The following is a 23,745-nucleotide window of genomic DNA, read 5'->3' on the forward strand; positions in this document are numbered from 1 at the left end:
CACAGCGAGCTCTCTTGAATATTTCAGCTAGGAATTAGCACCAAGGAGCTGAAGGCAGGCGGCTTATACTTGCTTAACTCATATTATATTTTATGTAGCCTGCTCGACGAAAACATCAGGAAACAAAATGACACTATTGGGAAGAGTATTGCTCTTTAAGCAACAAACCTATTTGCAGTATGTCGCTTTTACAAAGTTTTCAGTGTCCGCTGTAAAATGACCGGTTTACAATTTTCATATTACAAAAGACGAAAATATATATATATAGCGTCAAATCCTAATTACCTGTTTTGCCCGATCCTTACAAGGCTAGATAGTTGTTCCAAATACGTTAAAATGAACATTACGTATACATATCTTAAAACCATCAGCCACAAAATGAGTAGTGTTCAGAGATATTGACATTGACATTGAATCTATACCGTAAGGCCTTTTTGAGATGTGGCGTATTTGTTTGGTTGACGATCAGAAAAGGCAAACATGATTTCATCTCCACAGGTATGGTATGGAAAGAGTGCTACATCTGGGGGGGAAGATTTTAAAACTTTTCTTTTCATTACAAAACTATTGAATTCAGTCTTAATTTCACGCAGCGCTGCGTTTACTATATTGTCCTACATTTTACCATACATGTTTTGGATTCTAACAAAACTGAAATAATGACTCTCACCTAGGCGTGGTCTTTAAAGATATTCCCCGTTATCTGATGCTTTGATCAAGGAGCTACTGTACGTCTTCGTGCGAGCTGTAAAGAAACGAGTAGAGTTTAATTCCACCGTCAATAGTGCAGAAGAAAGGCTTAAAAAGTTATTGTTGTTTTTTTTGTTTCACTTTTCAGCATATCTGATAAGAGGAACCCGATGTGGGCAACGTACTCGGACAACATGGGTAAGCACCTAAGGTTCAAGGTTCATCATTGCCCTGTCCTCTTCAGACAGGCTCCAGGCCAACTTCACCATCAGACTGTTTCGGAATAAACAGAGACCAACGCAACACCAAGTTAAAAAAAAAACGATTTCACTTTATCTGCCTTTTGCAAGTTATTATTAAAGCGTTAAGTCCTCTTTAAATGTTTCCCTTTAAAACGGTTTCCTTACGAAAACTGATTGTCATTGAAAATTAACTATAAACCCGACACCTTTAAAGGTGGGGGGTTGTTGAGGCAGGACGCACGTTTCGGATAAATCTTTGGCACATCACACATGTGCAGCTCAGTGTTTCCAGAGACATGCCGAGGGGCTCTCCGATCAAGCGTGTGTGGAGTCGCTCCGCGCCAGAGGCATCTGTTCCGCTAGTAGCGGCGGGTGTTTGTAGAAACGGTGGCTGCCTTGTGCTCTCTTCTGTTTCTTCCAGTTTTGCATTAGTTGGAAACAGTTGATTTTAATTCATTTCAAAAGGCTGGATGATGACTGTTCCTCTTTCTTTTTTTTTTTTACAAAATCGTCTCCTTGCCTGTACGTCGCACGTTTTCTTTAAATACGAACTACAAAAAAAATGATTACCACGTTACCCCAGGTCAACAACAATTCCAGGTTTACAAGTAAACCCCACACTGACTAAATAGGATCAAGCCTTCTGCAGTTCCTCTTGTGGAATAATCAGACCACGTCTTTATTTGTGCAATGGGTGAGATTCCCGTCGTGTATGTCGCTATAAGTAGGATATGTGAACGGTTCTAAGCCATTTTGTCGAGTGAGAAGGAAAACAAGCATTCAAGCAACCAGGACATGAACTGTCCCGTTAAACCATGGACTGATGGAGAAAGCGACTTCCCGTGCAAGTGTCGTGACTCTGTATCGCAGTACCGAAAAAAAAAAAACCTTCGAGTATTATTTAAAATATACAGAGGTACTGTTTACCATTATATTATATTGCTGGAATTCACCCGATTCAAAAGTAACGTTTAATCATTCTTATGCGTCTTACTGGTTTCAATAGGTTGGCAAGTAAGCCTATCGCTATCTTTCACTCGGCTCGTCTCAGATCTAATAGGCTTAAAATTATTTATTTTTTTTTCCCTCCCCGCGATGTACTTTACTGACACACTACATCGCTTTCAATTCCCGCTACTAAAGACACACGCCAGTGCAGCCGCACGTCGGCGTGATGAAGCGGGTGTATTAATACGTTCGTCTGAAACCGGGTATTTCAGTATTTCGCTTCTACGGCTGCAGGCTTGTCCCTAATGCCTCAGTAGACGAGCCGGCTGTCAGACGTGCTTGCAGTGCAGGCTTGCACGAGTGTGTAAGCCCCAGCCTTTCAGCGCTAAGAGGATCTGGACAGCAGCTTGAGAGCTGCACAGTCTCCCACCCCAGCTCCTATGCTTGCCCGGTTAGCAACCTGCACGCAGCCTGAGCCGAGGAAGTTTTTTCAGCTGTGCTTTTGCTGTGCTCCGAGTCGGTAGTCGGTGCAGGGGCTCGGGCGAAGCTGGTTTCCATTAAGTCGAAAGTCGGTTTTGAAATCAAACCCGAAGGATGGACCGAGACGCACGCAATAGGTAAGTCTCCTTATGAAAGCAATTGCATTATAGAATACGGCCATCGGTGCTATCAAGATTAAAGCAGCTTTTACCCATATATTCGATCGTCCCCAAAGCGGTGGGAATGTTTTGGGGGATGTAAACTTTTGTCTGCTTATGTGCTTCTTCAGAAAATAGGCGGCACGCTTTTGAAAAGTAAATATTACAGGCATCTTTAAAAAATACTTCACATTCCTACGTTAATTATCTATGTTTAAATGTTTATATACATTTGATTGGAATGTCCCCACATAATACCCAGGAAAAATACATCTTAAAAGAACATAACATTGTTTCTCTAGATGTTGCCTAACGCTCATTTTAAAGATGACGTGATCATTTTGTACTGTATATTATACTGGATGTTAATGTGATTGGTGGTCAGTTTTTAACTATCATTTGCTTTTATTTAAAAAAAAAGGTTGAATTCAACATCATAAATTAACGTGCATCCTAGGGTTGGCGACACAAACTTTATGGCAGGGATTCTGTATTAAAGAGTTGGTTTTGACCAACAGCACTGTTCCCAAATTGGGAACTCAGGAATTTCACTGGATTTAATTTCAGAGTGGAAATAGTTACCTTCTAAATGTGTTGTACAAAACGTGATCTCATATAGCCAACTGTTAGCACATTTTGAACGACAATATCCGTGATTACCAATGGATACTCTCCATAAGTTTGTAAGTAACATAAAGAAACTTCATTTTGAGAAACTTGAAAAGCTCGGGTTTGTAATTTCTTGTCTGTGACATTCAAAAGTTGATCGTTTCATTAATACACTTTCCGATTTAGGGTGTGCTATGCTCGGAGCTGATCTCTCTTCTGACAGATGGTATTGCTTTCCATGCCTATGTCGGTTCTGTTACATCACACAAATACTGATTGAGTACGGAAACAGGGGAGAGACTCTCCAACAGCAACGTCTTGAAAGCAAACTCATTTTACACCTCCGATTTTCTGTTATAATTACATTTTCATCTCGTTGTCGTCGAAGAGTTACCGTGCACCGGTCTAAGGGCTGCTTTGCAATTCTGTGATTCTTCAGAAGACCACCTGGAATCATATACTAAAAATAAATGCCGTCAGAAAATACAATTGTAAAAAAGACGGAGTCAAAATGGCTTTCAAGAGTTTATTCATTCATTGATATTTAGTAGGTTTTGTGTGTTGTAAGTGCGTTTTAAAAAAAAGAGATAAAGTGTTTCATTGTTATTATTTGCGCCTCAGTATGTATCCTGTATTAGGTTTAGTACACAACGTACACGGTTCATACCTTAAGAATCGTGTATTCGTTTTTCCTATTCCTTTTGAGCGCGGAATTAACCGTTACAATTACCTTTTTAGGACACGATGTTTCGTCACTGTGGACGTCTTATGTGGTATTCATATCCCTAATGTGGTTTGCCTTGAATATTATAAGTCACCATCTATGGCACTGATAATACTGTATATAAAATCATGGCATATAAATAATTCATGCATATAGCATAAAAAGCAGTGTTTCTTTTGTTTTTTAATCATGATAATGACAGTTAAATAGTACCTCACAGGTAGAATACAAAATATTTTCTTCGACTGGCAAAAATGAGCTAGTGCTCTCTCTTGTCCTGGAGGCTGTCCAGAGCCTTCCAGGGGTGCTGCCTGGACTCTGGATGTCAGTAGGATGGGGGACCAGCAATGAGGCACATTAAATCTGGTGCAGATACAGCTGGTCTGACAGCAACACATCAACTACAGCAGCACATCAGGCTCCAGACTGAAGGATGTTGGAGGACTTGGGAAAATAAAATTAGCCCATCTTATAGAGCTGAACCAACACACATATACAGTACCTGAAGTATCATACCATATCACCCTCACACCCGAAGACCCAGAGCCGAAACGCTGTGTTTTCTTTCTTCTCTTTTCAGCATGGAATAAAACTTAAACTTGTATCTTTGCAGCCTACGCACCCTCACGCAGCTCCCTACTTCAACACACATATACTGTAGGTGCTTCCCATACGTTTCTAATTGCCATAAAAAAAACGTTATTTTAAGAAACTTGAAAGGGTTGTGTTTGTAATTTTTCTTCTTTTTTCCAACATTCGAACCCTGATTGTTTCACTAATACGCTTGACAACTTATGTGCAAAGAAGACACTTCATTCTTCCAACCATTTTCAGTTATAAACTGAAACTGTTTTCCCAACTAACAACCTACAGTGTCCAGCTCTTAAATTAAATTCAGCATTTAATGAAACATTGGACATCAAAAGACAATATCTGTATTCGATGCAGAGGCTCTTGGGAATTCAGAGAATTCCGATTCAGTTTAAGAAGACTTATGATTCCTATTTTTTAATATCTTCTGTCAATATTGCTCTGATTGACAATAATTCTGAACATGAAATCTAATTCATCTCTCAGTTACAGAACAGACCCCAGGCTGTCCTTGCCTGCTTTCCTTTCCACAAAGTGAAGATGAATCCTCTTCTGATATTTCTCCTAAACTGAAGTGCCACCGATGCTTGTAACATGTGAAAACCTGGGTTACAGCAACCACGTTCCATCACCATATGTCGGCACTTACGCCTGTCCCTGGGTTCTGTGCTGGGTTCTGTGCTTTGTTTCCTTTTTCTTGAAAGTTCTATTTTGCCTCGTTAAATTTGTATCATGTCGAGATCAGGCCATGAAAATCACGCGTTGTTTATAATTGAGAATTCAGATCACTCACACAGCAAAATGAGCAAAAGGGTTTTCATTGTTCAGGCAGAAAAAAAAATGTTGTCCCCTTGACTTGATCGTGCAATAAAACGCTATTGTTGGGAAGTGCAAGTCAGACAGCACTGCGGTAAATGTAGGGGCAGAGGAGCAGTACAATATGGGCCTTTCTGCTTTGCCCCGGTCTTTTGAATCAGATTATCTCTCCATCAAACTGAGAGGCAGAGCATTCCTGCAGGAGGACTCAGATATGCTGAGAACAAGCTTAAAGGCGGGTTTTACTTTAAAAAGAATTTCTGCTGTTTTGTCAGCAGTCACATTTCTGTCACACAAGGTTCACCCACCCAGAGGACCTCTGTGAAGGCCCTCTGATCGCTGCTGGGTTTTCATGCAAGGTGCATTCACTCTTTCACTTTTGCGCCCACAGGTATCACACACGAAACTGAGTGGACAGCCCAGCCATGTTTCAGAGGTACACTATGAAAGAGGCTGTAAAAAAGAGGAGTTTTTATGAACAACTGCAAGGTTTTATGACTAGTTATGTTTATTTATACTGTTCATAATTTAATACATTTTACAGATAGTTAACACAAGTATGGAAACCACAGAGCTGCTGTACAGGAGCAGAATTACTACTGTACTAGTTTTACTATCTTGTTAATATTACGTGAAAATACAGCATTATAAAACTCTCCATTTATCTAACTCGTTTTCAGTGTGAGGTACTTCAAATAATATTTTTCTCAAAGCATGTATGACACCATTCAGCTAGATCATGTGCCCCTCAAATAATTTGTATTTTAATTAACTTTTTTTTTTAAACACAATTTTACAAAACCGGTCCTCTGCCTATAATGAATCATATGTTTCTTCTTGATTCACCAGACACACAAATCTGTAAAATCACTCTGGCTTATAGAATCTGTACCATTTTAGTTTATTTCTTTTATTTATTGATTTGTTCTCGCCATTCTTTTGTTGTTTCATTTTATTGCTCACCGGAGCTGCATTTATGACGACACTAAAACCGCTCTTCGAAAGGAGCTCTCAGCTTGTGCTAAATAGTCTAAGCATAAGTTAAAGAAAAACACAAATGTCTCATATAAAAAGAACATTGGGCAAAAGCTGTCAAGCTTGTTCGATATATAATGCAACAGAAGTCTTCAAATATTAAGTGTGGCATGCACGTAGATCATTTATCTTGTTTCTGACTGAGGTATGTTACAGTACACATTGAAAATGTATGCAGTAGAAGGCTGTAGGAGTTGACAAATGTCAATATTTATTTTCTCAAGATATATGTGCACCTAGACTGTAAAAAGAAACCAGGTAGAGGCCTTGTTAATCTGCTTTGAATTTTATGAGCTTAAAAGTAGGTAAGAACTCCCCCAGACTGAAGAAGAGTAATGATGTGACTTTCAGCTGTTGGTTATTGGACTGAATTTGTAACTCACGTTATGCACTGTAGCGGGTTGGTACCTGATGGCGCTGTCCAAACCCAGTATCTGTAGCATTCTAGAAGCACGCTCGCTGCTTCTGATTCTTAATCTTTCTAAGACTTTCGACGAATATCAGTGAGCAACAATGGTTACTGAGTGGAGTAGAGATGGATATGATGGATAGATAATAACCTTGACTGTTTAGAAGCAGCATACTGTACAATCCTTATGAATTAAATTGTTTTAATTAAATTATGAATTACCTAGGGGGAAAATATGGGCCCAAGAGACATCTTTTTATACATACTATATACATACTATGTTTATGGGTTGCTGTTGTGCACCTTGTGAAACGTCAGTGTGCTGTTCTTCATTCATGACTGTACAATGCTGTACTCTCTCTTCAGAGTTGCCACCTATATTATTGGAATTGTTCTTCTATAGATTATCACATTTTTCGTATTAGCTTGGGCTCTTCTGCTTTGGACACTTGTTAAACATTTAGGCTTATAATGCAAATATCCAGATATTAATGCACAGTAGTGAAAACATATTTTTTCCTAATTTCACCCTTCACTACATTGAAAGCCAGGAAATGATCTTACTAATTTAAAGCTGCTTTTTAAAGACAAAGAGTGGAAAATAAAATAAGGAGAACAACAACAGGGTGTCAGTTTTCAGTGGCGTCTTGTTATTAATGCTTATGTTAACAGCTCTCCGTGAAATAGTTTTCATTCTCTGGATTTTCAGCTGTAGTGGTTTTTGAACTGCACGAGGTGGTACATTCGCTAGGATTTAATTGACTGTTAGACCTTCTCATATATTTCAACAAATTTAATTAGATGTATCCACATTAGGAGTTTGATTGTGAAGGGGGTTGCTGCCAAGAGCATTTTGAAATCAAGAGGAATATGATAGATTCAGCTGGCGGTGTGATAGCTTCAGATTGTGTCTATGAAATCTGTAGCTGTACTCAGGTCTGGGCAGAGTGGATCCTTCCTCATCACTGTAGACCAACAGGGCTGGGTGCCCGGTTATCCTTCCTGTCTAATTTATCACCCTCTATGTTTGCTTATACTGTACCTTTAAACTGAGAGAAGAAACTGAGAGATTCAAATGGTGTTTGTTTGCCTTTCATTATTCTTTTAGGAATAAACATAAAGAACGTTGTTTTAGGCATTTTGCTACTTGTATTTGCTTCTCCTTGATTGATTTGTGGATTGCTGAATTAACGTCAATGCGTGAGCACTCAGGTCTTTAGGACCGCTTCCTCCTGTATTCAAGAGGAGAAAAGGTACGGCACTGTGCAGATCATTTGAAATGGCTCAGAGGTTGGGTAATTTAACGCCACCCCAGGGACTCCATTTTTCCTCGACACTTACCAACAGCTGCAGCAATTAGCACAAAGCCCCCTTTGGAGCCTATTCATAATGTCAAACTTATCTCACATCGCCTCTTATGATTTTCTTCCTTCTCTTTCTCTCAAAAGTTAGATTTGCATCTATGAAGAAAGGAAGGATGGCGGCAATGTGCTTTGCCTTGCGTCCCTGTGCATTTCCCCCCTTTCCAAGTTCTCTACAGGTCCTTGCTGGGTACTGGCATCCCACGCGCATCTCCAGTCATTTCACACGCGGTTCCTGCAGAGGTCAGAGCCCCCGCTGTCGAATGTACGACATCCCAAGATCACAGCTGTGCTCCCGACAAGTGCAGGAAAGACAAAAAGGATCAGTATGGTGGCCAAATGGATTTGTATTGTAGAGTGCTTGTGTTTTAACATAGTGGAAGCTAAATGTGTCTGCACTGCTGTCAACTGACTGTGCGATACGCAGCGCGGGGGTCTGAAACAACCGCGCAGGGTGGCCTACCTTGCTGTGCACTGTGCAATGGTGTTCCAAAAGGCCACTATAAACGCACACTGCAATGCGTCACATCGGCACCGTGGTGTTGCTGCAGAGTGTGCTGATGCAAACCAGCACGGTCTGACTCTGTGACTTCGTGTCAGGTGTGCAGACTTCAGTCCCCATAAAGCCAGCTGTGTGAGTTTTCTTCACCCCCCCCAGTAAAAAAGAATTAAAATCCAACCGTCAGAGCTACTTGCCTTTTGATCTTTACGTACAATACCAATTTCTCTTTGTGTTATATATGAGGAATTGTTCATGCTTTTAATTTCTGTACCTTTTCTTTAAAACTGGAATTATAACCATGCAGCAGTATGCTCTTATATTAGCCAGTTCAGTGTAGTAAATTAAGCTTGAATTCATTATGTTTCTAATATTCATTTGATAGTTGATTTTGTTCTGAATTATTTTGCATGGTTTATGTAACTAACGATTTATATAATTTGGCAATTTATTATTGTATTACTGCTTTATGGTGGCCTACAATAGAGCACTCCGATTTCTTCTACATTAGACTCCGCCAACCTTCTGTAGTACAAGAAACCATGATGGTTCTTTTTTGGCTGTGACACCTTTATATGTACTTCAAACAATACACGTTTCTTGTCCTGTTAGTAGCAACAACCATTTCACTCATGATATGTGTACATACAGTATATCCATGATAAGGATGTTTCTGCACTTTGAACCCCACAAGCTTGCTGAATTTTTACAGTCTTGAGCTGAAGGATCTACAGCCTATGCAGAAGTGATTCAATTCAAGTCAAAAGCCTAGAAGACTGAACAACATCTACATATATTAGAAAAAGATCACAGTACACATGAAAGGACATTGGCATACATACAGGTATTTACAAGAAGCTCATATCCAAGATGCAACAGCAATTGTCTAGTTTTCTTAAATTAGAGGACTCCATGTTTACAACTGAGAGTAAGAGACACTTCTTTACCAGAGAGTTCTAGCAATCCGGGACAAGCCACCCAGACATGTTTTTGAGGCCGATACCCTGGCTTCCTTCAAACATCAACTCAGTGAGATCCTGGGATTGAGGAGCTGCTCACTACCAACAGGGGTTAGCTGGGGGGAAATGGCTGCCTCGTGTTGGGAACATTTTGTGTTCTTTCCTGTTCAATAAGAACATCTCACTGGCGAAGGACCGACCTGTCCAGCAGGCAAATGGCAGTCAGCTTCCCACTGTGCAGGCTGCCTGACTCCTACAGGTACAGTGCAGCCTTAAAGTTCCCTAAAGCTGTCATACAAAAGTCCCTGGGGCTCTGAATTCAGCCTCACTGACAATTTAACCCTTTCCTTTGGTTTCGCTCCAACGTCTCACTGTCCCAGCAGATCGTGAGAATGAACCCTCAGCTCGTCCCGCTGGCCGCACAGTCCTCCTGGCTCCAGACTCCCTGAGTAAGCACACTCCGCGACCTTATTAGAAAGCCTTTCAGCACGGCTGTTGGAAAGAGTCAGAGAGAGAGAATCTCAGAAAACGCAGAGTCTGACATACATGGACAAAGTGAAATCCTAGATTGAAAGATCATTTCCTCACTTCTGTTCTGTATGGGTTTTTATTTTACTTTATTTATTTTTTTGCCCTGCTTTCTTCACTTCCAGCCCCATCTCCAGTTCTGAAATAGTGCACAAGTGTTGTAAGGGAGAGGAAAACAATAAGAGAGCTTCTTCAAAATCCAGCAAAATGTAGCCCAGCTCAGTCTGCAGTGGCTCGATTTTTAATTGAAGGTCGATGAATTTTCACCAGCGGAACAACCAGTGTGAAACAGGAATGTCCCAGAGTGCTACGGACACATGTTCTTTTGTGTTTGCAGTCCTGGTTATTGTTTTGTTTTCTCTTCAGAAAGCAAAGCTGGACAGCTTTAGCTGTGTCAGCTTTTTCTTTTGAGAAGATGAGAACACTTTCATGTGAGACTGATGGGTTACAGGGAAAAGCAGACGTATGCTTTTAAAGAATTTAAGAACCTCTTACAGACCCCTAATCATTTTAAACAACCAGAATATAATTAAGGGAATACTGAAATGGTATCTTTCACTGTTTAGTTTAAATCTCAATCTGTTATTCCTCTTCCTGATCTGTATCAATATTGAAATAGGAAATAAACTAGTTAAATTTGCACAAGATACTAAAATAGAAATATAGATTTCTTAGAATCTTAAAATAGAAAGATTGGTTGGACATTTGGAAAATGAAATTCAACGCTGATCAGTGTACGGTGACCTACGCAGGAGGTAGGAAGATACCTTATAAAAGTCACATGGTGTTTCAGGCTGCAGGAAGCTGAAATGAAGGGGATCTGTGTATTTGTGTAGTTTCTATATTAAGGTAACATTGTAAAGCAATAAAAAAAGGAAACAGAATTCCTCCGTTTATGTCGAAAAGTGGAATTTAAATGAAGGTGTTATACACAAGCTTTAGAACTAGTAAGCTGTCATCATATAGACGATTGTCTTCAGTTTTGATCACCATACCCAAGAAAGAAGGAAACAGCCTTAAAAAGAATAAGAACGATACCTGGTCTCAAGAGATAGTCATGTATGGACAGGTTAAAGTAACTCAATATCTTCAGTCTACTTTCTCTGTAGATCTCCCACAAACGTGCAGAGCTCCTTCTATGATTTTTATTCTAATATGATTCAAGTCTCACATTGTAGACTAACATGAAATGAGAGTAACTCCTGATGCGGTACACTGACGATGTTAGCCAAGTGCTGGCTGATGTGAACTGTTACAATGGGAAATGTTATCACTTCCCAGAAACAAGAGTGGAATTAAAGGGCGATTTGTTTTTTTTAAATTGGGATTATATATTTGGGTGAATACATAGAAATGAGGGTTTAACTGCTTGCTAACCCTTATGAATGTTTATCTGGGCAAATGTGCGACAGGAATTTTGCACTTCATGGTATCCAGAATTTTGCTGTAGTTTTGTGGTGTTTTTATGGTGTTGATATGTGTCTTCACTCTGATTTATTGCGCAGGACCATGGAAATGCTATTATGTTATTACACCAAACATTCCTCTGTCACATTAGTCATGTAATGACAAATCCCATGGTCCCCCTAGATATCCCACTGGTCACTGCTTATTTCTTCTTACATCAGCCACACAAGCACACATACGACGTGGACCAGAAACCATTCAGGAAGGTGGTTGGGAGTCATCTTCAGAAGCACGGTAAACTGCAGTTATCACCCCCAGCTCGGCCAGCTAGCAGAGCCTTGCACGGCGTTTCACGCCTTCCCTCTGGGAATGACAGTCGCCTGCTTTTGACTTCTGAGGGGTGAAATCACGTGCAATACCTGGCTTCCGTTATCTTGGGACACTCAAGCGGAGAAGCTGCCGGCATGCCTGTAAAACAGAGATTGATAGGCGAAATTAACTGTGAGGGTGTAATCTGAGGCAGATATGAAAGGACGAAGGCAACATATTGCCGACATCAATCAAAAGCTCTGTTAACCTTATTATGCCTGTGTTATGGTTGCTATTATACCTCATAGGCAGAGAGTTGTACTGATATAGAAATAACTGATGTGAATGCATCAGAACCAAACTCTAATGTCTTCAGAGAAGATGTCTTCAGAAGCCCCCAGTGGTGCTGTGGATGACAAATGCACTTTCACTGCTGTATAATGTATAAAGCTGGGGTCTCCCACCCTGGTCCTGGGGAGCCCCAGTCCAGCAGGTTTCGTGGGAATCTTTTAAATCATCGGTTTTTGCAGACCTGGAGCAATTTATGATCAATTAAACAAGTGAGAAGTCATTTAGTAAGTCATTTGATTTCTTGTTTTATCAATTGTTGGAAAAAGGGTTTATTACCTTTAAATAAGACAGAGCTTATTTATAATCAGGTTGGAGGAGCTCCTGTTTTAGATACCCTATGTGCTGGTCCAAAGATTACTTGACACACACAATTTTAAGAGCATAACAGCTCAGTACCTGTACTTGATAGAGAGTTACCCTGCTACATGTTTTTCAGTTTTATACTGTGTTGTCTATAAAGCTCATGTATTTGGTTGTAGCATCCTATTCATCAAATTACCCTACACAAAATAATATGTTTTGTTTTCATTTTTATTTAAAAATATTGTATATTTTATTATATTTTTACTATAGTAAAAATATTTTACTAAATAACCATATAAAGGGAGTCCCAAGAAACAAGCTAATTTTCAAATTAGCTCTAATTTACAAGATTGAAATGCCGCATGACTAAAATGGAGGTTTTTGTATAGTTTTGTATTTCAAGTTAAGCTGTGAAGCCTTAACTCTAATTAGCTTGTTTGCATTTCGCAGTATGTCATTTTTGGAGATGCACCAAATAGGAAAACAGAGATTTCCGCATTGTAATCGTCCGAAAGTGTTGTGGGTTGTTTCCAGAAATCGGGAACCAGAGTCATAATTTGAGTAATGAAGTAGACATATTTTCCAAGCAAAGAAAAGGCGTAAACAGATCCGAGTGCAGCTGCTTAAAATCAGTTTTTAATTGTAACTAGATATTTTATAGCTTACCAAATACCACATTAATATTACAGTATGTCACAATTCCAACACTCCTTACATTTCAGTCTTGTGGTCAAATCTCTGGACGATAAATCAGAGATTTATTTAGTTTCCCTTGACTTGGAAAGTACGTTTGTGCCTTGTTTAAAGTAGCTTTTAATTGGCCTTAAACCAGTTACAGTAGGTGACACAGAAACCACGGCCAAAATCTGGTTTCTTTGCCTTGCTTGCGGAGACATCTTGGAGAGTCCTGAGAAGGTGTGCGTTCCGGAAGCGTCGCCACCGGTTTTCTAAATAATGATGGATCCTTTCTAGCTGTGGAATTCTCTGCTCCTGCTGTCTGGCACAGTGCGTCCGTGTTGCCGGACCCCTGTCTGGAGTACCACCTTTGTGCTTCTCGCTTACAGGTAGTGCTGCCGACATGACTGGGGGCCCTGCGCATCCTGCAACATGCCGAGGAGAAGAAGCATTCTCACCACTGTGTTCATTGTGCTGCCCTGGACCATCCTGCTCACCATCTGGCACCAGAATCCCGCCACCCGCTACCTCACCATCCTCCGCAGTAAGCCCACTGAACACAGCAGCTGGCACTTGGGGAGGGGCAGAGGACCAGGAACCTGAGGTGAAGGTCAGACTGTAGCTACAGGGTCTGAAGAATCAAGCAGGATCTCGCTGAAGGAGCCTTCCAAGAGGACAGGGTCACTGCGGAAGAACATAACCACTGTCGGCAGCATTTCGGAGGGGAATTAGAAATGCCCAGGCAGAATATTGGAATGTTTTAATGTTTTAATTAGGATGCACGTTGTGTCATTCTACCTGGAGTGTTAAGGCACAGACCTGCTGTTTTAGGGGTGCTTCGACAGGAAACTGGTGCCTTCAGGAGGCTTCATGAAGGAACAAGAATTACCTGACAGTTGTAATTCGTTCAGTTCCTGACTTGGTTTTCAGCATGGAATGACTTGCATTTTTATAGTTGTCCTTACTCTGAATGAGGTTAATAAACACCCAGACAGCAGACAGTTGTCTTCTTGTTTACACGAGAATTCCTGCACAAGTCTGTCCTTGACACTGTCTCTGAAACCAAGAGAAGTCTGTCCCCTCAATCATTGTTGTTGCCTCTTCACTGAAGGGGACACCCACCCTCTATACTAGGATGTATATTGTGTTGCCTTTTCATTTTTTTTAAGGAATGAAAAACAAAAAGAGAGGCAGTATTGAACTGTACTGATGTTTTCTTCTTCCCCTCCATTCAGAAGACACGTATGAAAACAGCAGTACCAGAAGTCTACAACCTGTGGGCAATGCAACTCAAGCCAAGGAGGAGAGCGCCACCTGTCCCCGCCCGCACACGCCCCACCCTCCGCGGCCGAGCACCCGCGGGCCCGTCTATTCCAGGCCACCTCCCTGGTCCAAGCTCCTGCCCACCATCTATGTGATCACTCCCACCTACACGCGGCCCGTCCAGAAGGCAGAGCTGACCCGGCTGGCCAACACCTTCCTGCACGTCCAGAACCTGCACTGGATTGTAGTGGAGGATTCTCCCAGGAGGACCAACCTGGTAGCCAAGGTCCTGGAGAGCAGCGGCCTGAACTTCACCCACATCCACGTGGAGAGCCCCAAGAGTGTCAGGGTGGGCTTGGCCAGGGCTGCCACTCACACCCCCAGGGGGACCCTGCAGAGGAACCTGGGTCTGCGCTGGCTGAGGGACAGCCTGGTCCTCAGCGACTCCCTGGAAGGCGTGGTCTACTTTGCGGATGACGATAACACCTACAGCCTGGAGCTGTTTGAGGAGGTAGTGTCTGCAGAGACGTCCGCAAGAGTCCAGTTTGTGAAATTAAAGAAATTAAAGCTATTACTCTAGTATCCAAAATTGTAAAAGCAAATTAGGATGTGTGTAATTTTAGAACTTGTATCGAAATGACCTGTTTTCATTAGATGATGTTCCATTTACACAATGGCATGAAAATATTTAATACATTTCTGTTGTCTAAAGACTTTGATGTGATACACTTTCAGAAACTTACCAAGTGGGTTGCCAGGTGGTGCAGACCCTTGATCTGCCTCTTTTTAAACGTAAATATTGTAAATATTATTGCCTTTCACGTCCATCGCTGACTATTATGTGTTCGTGTTTTCTTCATTGCTCACACGGCGATCTGTACTGGTTTCGTGCCAGTTCTGATTGCTGGTATTTGAAATATCGCCCCTGGTTACAGATGAGGTACACGCGGAAGGTGTCCGTCTGGCCCGTGGCGTTTGTTGGAGGTTTGCGCTACGAGGCCCCAAAGGTCAACGCGGAGGGCAGGGTGGTTGGCTGGAAAACCGTGTTTGACCCCAGCCGTCCATTCGCGATCGACATGGCGGGCTTTGCCATCAACATCAGGCTGGTGCTCATGAGGCCGCAGGCCAACTTTCAGCTGAACGGAGTCAAAGGAGGGTACCAGGAAACGAGCCTGCTGAAGGACCTTGTCACCATGGCTGAGCTGGAGCCCAGAGCTGCTAACTGTACGAAGGTAGGAGTCTGCACGTCTCCCACGCGCTGGGGCTGAGCAGGTCTTCGTCAGCAGAGGGCGAGCAGATATGCAACCTGGGGTTAGTTCAGAGGTATCCCAGTGTTCACCTCTTCTGGGGAATCTCAGGATATTGCACAATTCAGACTCGTACCTCTCCCAACACACTTACTTGTACTTTGACCCTTATCAAAGACTGGTTTTGATAGTATCAATTTATAAAGATAGCTTTATAAATGTAGTATCTGTATCACTAGACTGTATCCTTACTTGACATGATACTTCACAGTTGAAATGCTGTTATTGACAGTGGGGAAGATGCGTCTCTTGGCCTCTTCAGTAATGGTTACCTTGTTCCATAGTTAAATTATATATACGTTACGCACCTTAAGACCATATTTTGACAGCTGTGGCACCACCTTCTAGTCTGCGCTCTCGAGATCTCAGGAGATAGGCGAGGCTGGGCCTGGTCGGTACTGGGATGGGTGGCTTCTGAGGAAAACCAGTTTGCTTCTGTAAGTGTTGCTGGTGAACCAGCACTCTTCCCTGTGAACCGATGCCGGTTCCCCAGTGTGGGGACCAGGGACACCGTGTTGGCGTTGTCCTTCACATGAAGGTCCCCTGGCTTGTCCCATTGTTCAATACAGCTGGAGCATTAGCCCCAGTGTCCTGGTTAACTTCCACTCTGGGACTGAACGATCTTGTAAAGAGCTTTGGTATGGCAGCTGCTGTATAAAAGCAATTAACTAGGATTATAATAATTATCTTAATTTTTTTAGGTTAGTACTGTGATTTTGGTATGGAAATAAAATATAATACAGAGTGAATTCATTCACATGAAGGGTCTAGTTTCTCACCATAACATTATTTTTAAAGTAAGCTGTTATTTTAATTTCTAAATTGTAATTTCAGCAGAGTTACTACCATCTTGTTCACACAAGGCATTCTGAGAAGCTTTTGCCAGTCGAGCATTGGTGAATGAGTACTCTCACAGTACCATTTTCCGCTGAGCTGAAATACCAGAAGCCATAGATCATTCTCTTTCGTAGGGTTTCATCGCAACACACAGACAATGAATTTAGAGGATACAGATAATAATGGAGCATTGATGGCAAAATTCATAAGATCTTATGCGAGCACTGACACACATCAGCATTGCATAGTCTGGATTTTTTCACTGCCAGTTTTTTCTTCAGTGCTGCCACAACAAAAGACATTTTGTTTAGACATAAAGACACTCTTAAGACATAGCACTGGAATGCCTTTATCAGCCAAGACAATTTGGTTCCTTTCTTAAGGGGAATTCGATTTTTTTGTCCAGCAATAACTGTGACAGCACAATTGAGCCATCAAAAAATAAACTGTAGGTGTCTTTGTGATAATTTCTTTATTGTAGGATCTTATCAATAAGAATTGATTCTTAACGTATTCCTGGCTGAGTTGAGTGAAAAAGTCGAGAAGAGTAAGCCTGTTTATCAAGAGTATGATTTTGCAGCTTTAATGAATAATGAATAATTATGTGCTTTTCGCTTACGAACATATGAAGCAAAAGAGAATTAAAGATGCAGGATATTCCGTGAAATCCACTTTTGGACTTGTTGTTAGGCTACCACTGTTATGAAAGCTGACTGACCTTCTTGTATGTGTTACATCCTTCCATGTTTTCACTATTAGTTGTCCTAATTTGCTTTTATTATTTGATGGTCGTGAGTATGGGTATGGAGAGGACAGAGAGTAAAAATCAGAGATTTCCCCCGGATTCCTCCCTTTCTGTTAACATTACTGCCTTAGTACTGCTTGTCTGAGCTGGCATTAATGCCCAGATCATGTTCTGATTTTAAGATCCTCTATTCAGGAATGTTTCAGCATTAAAACATTAAGCGAAGACGTATTAAGTATATTGAGTATGCTTCTGATAATCCAGGCATTCTCTGCTTTTTCAGTGCCTGTGAGCACCTGCTTCAGCACATTTTAATTAAGGGTAAAACCATCTGGATGAGGATATGTGGTGTGGCAGCACAATACTGAAAACTATTGAATTATGCATAGTGACTGGATTAAAACTTTGAAGCTCAAGGGCCTAACACTTCATATTTAAAGCAGTTTCCAATTGCGATGAACACTAACTTCAGTCGTTTCCGTTCTCTGGTGTTAGTGTTTGTTCAGTGGGTGTTTTTAAGTGGGGGTAACACCAAGGCTGTCCAGCCCTGAATTCACTTATGCTGGAATCTGAGAATTTGAAAAGTAGAGCCTTTTGTACAGTTAAAGCACTCTGTGGGCACAGGAGAAAAAGAAAAGGAAAGAGAACCTGTTGTTCTTATCCTCTGACGTGTGCTAAAAATGAGCGCTCTTCTGGTGTCTGGTGTCAAACTTGTCATTTTCAATAGCTTGGCTATCGGGGTGGTCAAGTGTTTTTGAGAGCATTTAGATTCACTTTCTCTGCTTTTTGTGACCTCTCCAGTTCCACTTTCTAAGATGCTAGCCATTACACTGGCGCTCTAATAAATAATAATAAATAAAAATAAACTCAGATTTCAGAAAGGTTGATTGGAAAACTCAGAGTATTTAAAATCCTCAAAGGCACTGCGAGACTCCCAGTGGAGTAGTGGACTTCTGCATCAGCAGTCAAACCTTAACTGGAGGTCACAAGTAGAAACGACGTTGCATTTAAATCTGAGAACAAACGGCACTGCTCTGCACAAAGAGTGGTGGGAGTCTGACGCAGGCTGCCCAGTCACGTTGTCGGAGTGGAAACCCTTGCTCCTTACAAGACACGGCTGGGTGAGCTCCTCAGATCAATTAGCTACCAGCCACATGCGGCGGGTGGCCTCCACTCGTTCTGACTGTTCTTAAGGGCTTACCCCAGGTACAGCATACAGAAAACTGGCTGAGTGGTCAGTCTTTAAATCACTCGACTCTGCTGTACGTGGGCCAGGTGCCTTCAGTGAGCTAGATTGAATTCAATACTTCAGAGATCCCTTGAAATGAAAAAGCTTAGACCCATTCCGCTGCAGCTGCTGAGAAGGGTGCTGATGGACTATAAAACCTGATGGAGTGTCTCTCTCCTGCATGAGGGTCTGCCCCCCCACGCCGTGTTACACTCTATACCCCAGACTCTTGAACACGTCGTCGCTGACTTGTGCTCTGTATCAAGGTAGATCGTGCTGCTGACTCATGCTGTATACCCTGATACACATGGTTGCTGACTCATGGTTTCTACCAGGCTGCGTGCCGTTGCTGACTTGTGCTGCTTGTTGCAGGTGCTGGTCTGGCACACCAGGACGGAGAAGCCCACTCTGGTGAACGAGGGCAGGCAGGGCTTCACTGACCTGAGGGTGGAGGTGTAGAGCATGGAAACTAGTCGTGAGTACCTCTGACACACGGGGACAACCTGGCAAAGGGGCTCATCAGTCTGTTTTGACGACAGGTGTTACACTGCCGCTTATCACAAGATAAAACCCTTCAACCCACTGAAGTTCAGCAGGTGTGAGCCTGGTCAGTACCTGCATGGGAGACCTCCTGGGAAAAACTAAGGTTGCTTCTGGAAGAGGTGTTAGTGGGACCAGTAGGGGGCGCTCACCCTGTGGTCCATATGGGTCCTAATGCCCCAGTATAGTGACAGGGACATTATACTGTAAACAGGTGCAGTCCTTCGGATGAGACGTAAAACCGAGGTCCTGACTGTCTGTGGTCATTAAAAATCCCAGGGCGTTTCTTGAAAAGAGTAGGGGTGTAACCCCGACGTCCTGGCCAAATTTCCCATTGGCCTTTACCAGTCATGGCCTCCTAATAATCCCCCTCTATGAATTGGCTACATTACTCTGCTCTCCTCCCCACTGAGAGCTGGTGTGCGGTGAGCGTTCTGGCGCACTATGGCTGCCATCATCCAGGTGGGGCTGCACATTGGTGGTGGTGGAGGGGAGTCCCCATTACCTGTAAAGCGCTTTGAGTGGAGTGTCCAGAAAAGCGCTATATAAGTGTAAGCAATTATTATTATTATTATTATTATTATTATTATTATTATTATTAACCTGTGTGACAGATCGGTTTAGAGCAGGGAAAGGACAGACGGCAAGGGTGCTGTGACAGGTACATGGTCACTAGAGGGCGCTAAAGGCTTGCTTTTTAGAGCAGTTTTTGAACTGAAGCAATTCCCTTGACCGGGCAGTTAAATTGAATGTGCGCTAGGAGGTGTCAGCCACGTGGCCGAAAACATAGGTTTCTGTTGAGAGTGACTTGAAATAGAGCAGGTCTGCCACAGCAGGGGACTTGTGTGACTGCATTCAAACAGAGAATTAGTTTAGTACAATACAGAGAAATGCTGCACTCTTTAAAGTCTTAAAAAAAAAGTTTATTGGAAATTGTGTATTACAGTATTGTGTATTATAATGCAATCATAAGGGAATCACGAATGTTTGTGTAAACCCATGGTTATGATGAGAGATTGTAATTTTAGGCACATAGGCTCTGTCAGAGTGCCGGTGAGTGGGAATGTGTGTATTGATCTCATCTTTTCAAGCAATCAAGATACAGATTAGGAAACTGTGATTGTAATATGGTGTGATTACACTCCCCGTGTGTAACGTACAGCCATTAAGAGTACTCACTTCAAAACTCCAAAAGTATGACTTTTTTGAAACTGTAGAGATAGACTCCAAATAAAGATGATATATACAGTATATATTTTCAGAAAAACAAACTAGGAAGGAATGAGAATGACCTGAAGAGCAGGAGATGTAGCATCAGGGAAGAGTGCGTGACAGCAGCTGAAAGGTATTCTGCCTGAAGAACAGAAACAGGTTCATCCCATTAGTAGACTGATCCATGGTTAGACAGCAGGGGCTTTAACGGTCTGATAATTCTGTTAGGAAAAATATATGGGGAAAAAAGTATTTTATAAATTGATCAAAAAGAACAGGATCCATGTATAATGAACTTCAAGCACAAGCAAAAAGGACATGAGATAGTAAAAAGTATTATGGATGATGAAAAAGAAATGACATTGAGATTGATTACATTAACACACTTTACTTAGTATGGGACACTGTACCTGATATCAGATATGCATTGGATAGAGACACAGGGTAGCTACCAGATGGCTTCTTTGTATGTTTTAACTAGAGGACATGTTAAAACTTTCTATCTGACCTGAGTTTGGAGACTTTGCCACAACTCGTCTCCACAGCTGGGATTCATAATGAGAAAACTGTGTCCTGTCAGGTATCGCTCGTTCTCCATACTTGCACAAGCCAGCCCTTGGCTTCCTGACCGCGCGCTCCTGTCTTCCTGCAGGTCCGGAGTGTGGTGGATGCTGATTGGAGGAGGGAGGTGCTGGGTTCTGGGCTGTCCAGCCAGTCAGGGAAGTCCGCGGCTCTCACGTTCAGCCCAGTGGGGTGAGCCCAGGGGATCATGGGCCTGCCAGAGGCACAAGACTGAGCTGAGGGGAACCCACGTGCCTCCTTGGAATCGAAAGAAGAAAAATTAATATTCCGTTATCCAACTTGAACTGAAGCCAATGGCTCACCTCCACTAAAATCTCAAAGGAAGGCCTAATGCTCTCTCTTTTTGCTCTGTGTGCAACTTGTAACAGAAATTAAATCCAAGCTCAAGTCTCTCATACGTTTAACAACATTTTCCTTTGTACCTTTTTCCAGGTCTTTTGCATCAGCTGTTCTTACCGCACACGTCCTCCTCAAGGCTGCTAACGCCTCCGAGGACAGAAGCCTGCTTGCTGTTCTCTGTTGCCTACGCAGCAGGTACACAGGTGGAATGATGGAGGCTGGGCCTGACACAGCGTTTCTCCTGGTGGAGCCACGCGATTTCGATGTCAGCTCAGTAATTAGTGCCAAACGATGAGGGGATGCTATATTGTTTACAAAGGAGATGTAAGCACATTTTTAAGACCATGGCACATTGATAGAACCACAAAATTTAAAGCTAAACAGGACGCAGCTTGGATCATTAGAAACACAAAAGAGCACAGAGCTTTATAGAGCTTTCCTATAAATCGAGCTTCTCATTGCAGGGGCCTCTGACCACAAACTGCTCCCGCTTTCTTGTTGGTGTGAATCTTGGTGAGCTAAATTATTTCTATAAGTTCAAACATTCAGAAAAGCAGGAGTCTTCCAAGGGCTCTGCGCTGTCACAGCTGAGAGGAAGATGAGCACAAAACCCCTTTGAGATGAAAAGTAATTCAGCTCGTCACAGTGAAGGTAACTGACACTTTAAGAGGAAGACATTGTTTGCTCTTCTCTCTGGTGAAGCAACACCACAAATCCATTTCACTCTGCTCTGCCTGTTTGGAGTATTAAATAAAAATGGATCTTTTAGTGTTTATGGTCTGGTTCTCTGTAATGGATCATTTTATCATTTTATACCATGACTCGCAGAGTATGCAGAGCTTACGGTCTGATTATGGCAGAAACGTCTCTCATCTCCTTGAGAACCCACTTTTTTGAAGGTGTGATCTTTATGAATACTTTCCTGAGGTGAGCCACAGTAAAACCATGAAAAAGTATACTAAGTAACGGCAGAATCAAATTAAAAATATAAAAAGATCAAATGCCTCTCTCCAGTGAGGGGAAGCAACATGCAACATGAATGTATGAATGCAGTGTGAATGTGCTAACCTTTTCTAAAGACAAATTGTAACGTGTACAGTACATCTTCTTTCTCTTCTTCTCCTTCAGAGAGGAGCTGATGATCTTTATAAAAACAATACTCTATCACTTTGTAGAAGAAGATCACATTTCTAGCAGTTCTTAATGGCCTAGTACTCGTTCATGTCTTTTGTGTCAAAGATTTTGTTCATCCAGTGTTAATATTTTGCCACACACTCTAAGAATGTAAAGCACTATTGCAACTCTGTTAATTTCCTGACTAAAGTTAAAATATCACCTATCTCCTAAATACTACCCCAGTAAGGAAGCTGTATGAAATATAGCTGGGAAATAGATCTCTTGCGTCAGAATCTGGGAATCTCTTCTCTCCTTTGTAACCTTTCGACAGTTTTCTTACGCTCTGTTACAAACAGCACAAGTGTCTGCACAGGTACTGGATCACAGTGATTAATTGGATTGGGTCAATGAAGCAATGAATGGAATTGTTAAATGAACTGTTTCGGAAGCTGTAGTTTTTGTCTCCCAAGCCAGAGGTGGCACAATGGATCAGGATAGCTTAGTTCAGCACGCTCACCTGTGAAATAGATCATTGACACCTGGTTGTTCCGGAACATGAAGAATATTTCTGAGGGGACTGCACTTTCGTTATTTATTTCTAAAAAGCAAGATGTTTTAATTACAATAAGAAACTGTGCAACATGACATTTCACCAGGTACAGTGCCGATATAAATATTTAGACACCTGTTCCAAAGTAACACATTTACTTACCTAACAGGCTGAAGACATTTTCAATCAGAATTCATTTTACCTGCATTTACACATTGTAACACATGACCTCCAGCTGAAAAAGAAATGATCGCACATTCTGGAAAGTAATGAGAAATAAAAACCTAAAAAATGGGACTGCAAGTGCTGCTGACTGCCGAAAGAATCTAAGTTTACAAGTGTGCACACCAGAACTAAAATCTCTTCTGCGATTTGTATGATGTGCGAATCTGAAATTTGAAGTTACCACTGACTGTCTTATTTTTGCACAATTTATTTTACCAAAAAACAGCAGCTTGAAAACAAATATTGTTAAAATATTCCTCCAGTAGAATACTTTTGCGTAACAATATGCTACATAAAAGGATGACTCTTATTAGTTTAATGCTGGTTGTACTTGTACATTTTTAAAGTTCAGTTTAATTGCTAAATGAAGAGACATGCAGCCTGAAATTAATCAGCCAACGTGCTCATTGTGTCGCTGTTTGAGCCCTTTGTCACTTGTGGAATAAAGGCTAACTTTTTAATGCTGTGATTCATTCGGTGTTGAGTTTTTATTGAGCCGGATGGTGCCAGCAGGCATGACGTGACTGGTGCTGTCGGCGTTAGCTCCCTCCGCTCCCCGTGGGGCAGCGTGGCTTGACGGATTTGTGAGAACAGGGGTGGACCTGACATCAAGTGTGGAGTCTCTTGCGGTAATTGAGGACCGATCGGCTCTCTGGGGCCGGGCTGCCTGAGCCCAGCAGCGTGAGTGGCGTAACCCGAGGGACGGC

The 23,745-nt window shown here is 41.9% G+C and overlaps 1 protein-coding gene across 1 annotated transcript; it reads left to right on the forward strand.

Annotated features, from left to right (window-relative positions):
• Positions 1 to 1,932: 1,932 nt before the first annotated feature.
• LOC102692597 (galactosylgalactosylxylosylprotein 3-beta-glucuronosyltransferase 1-like) lies at positions 1,933 to 23,507 on the forward strand. The gene is made up of 6 exons (XM_069189855.1): positions 1,933 to 2,497; positions 13,484 to 13,638; positions 14,330 to 14,868; positions 15,293 to 15,589; positions 18,847 to 18,949; positions 20,879 to 23,507. Exons 2-5 carry the CDS (start codon positions 13,527 to 13,529, stop codon positions 18,931 to 18,933), a joined length of 1,035 nt encoding a protein of 344 aa, XP_069045956.1. The 5' UTR covers positions 1,933 to 2,497; positions 13,484 to 13,526; the 3' UTR covers positions 18,934 to 18,949; positions 20,879 to 23,507.
• Positions 23,508 to 23,745: the final 238 nt, after the last annotated feature.

This window comes from Lepisosteus oculatus, chromosome 5, assembly GCF_040954835.1.
Source record: "Lepisosteus oculatus isolate fLepOcu1 chromosome 5, fLepOcu1.hap2, whole genome shotgun sequence".
NCBI classification, from domain to species: domain Eukaryota; kingdom Metazoa; phylum Chordata; class Actinopteri; order Semionotiformes; family Lepisosteidae; genus Lepisosteus; species Lepisosteus oculatus.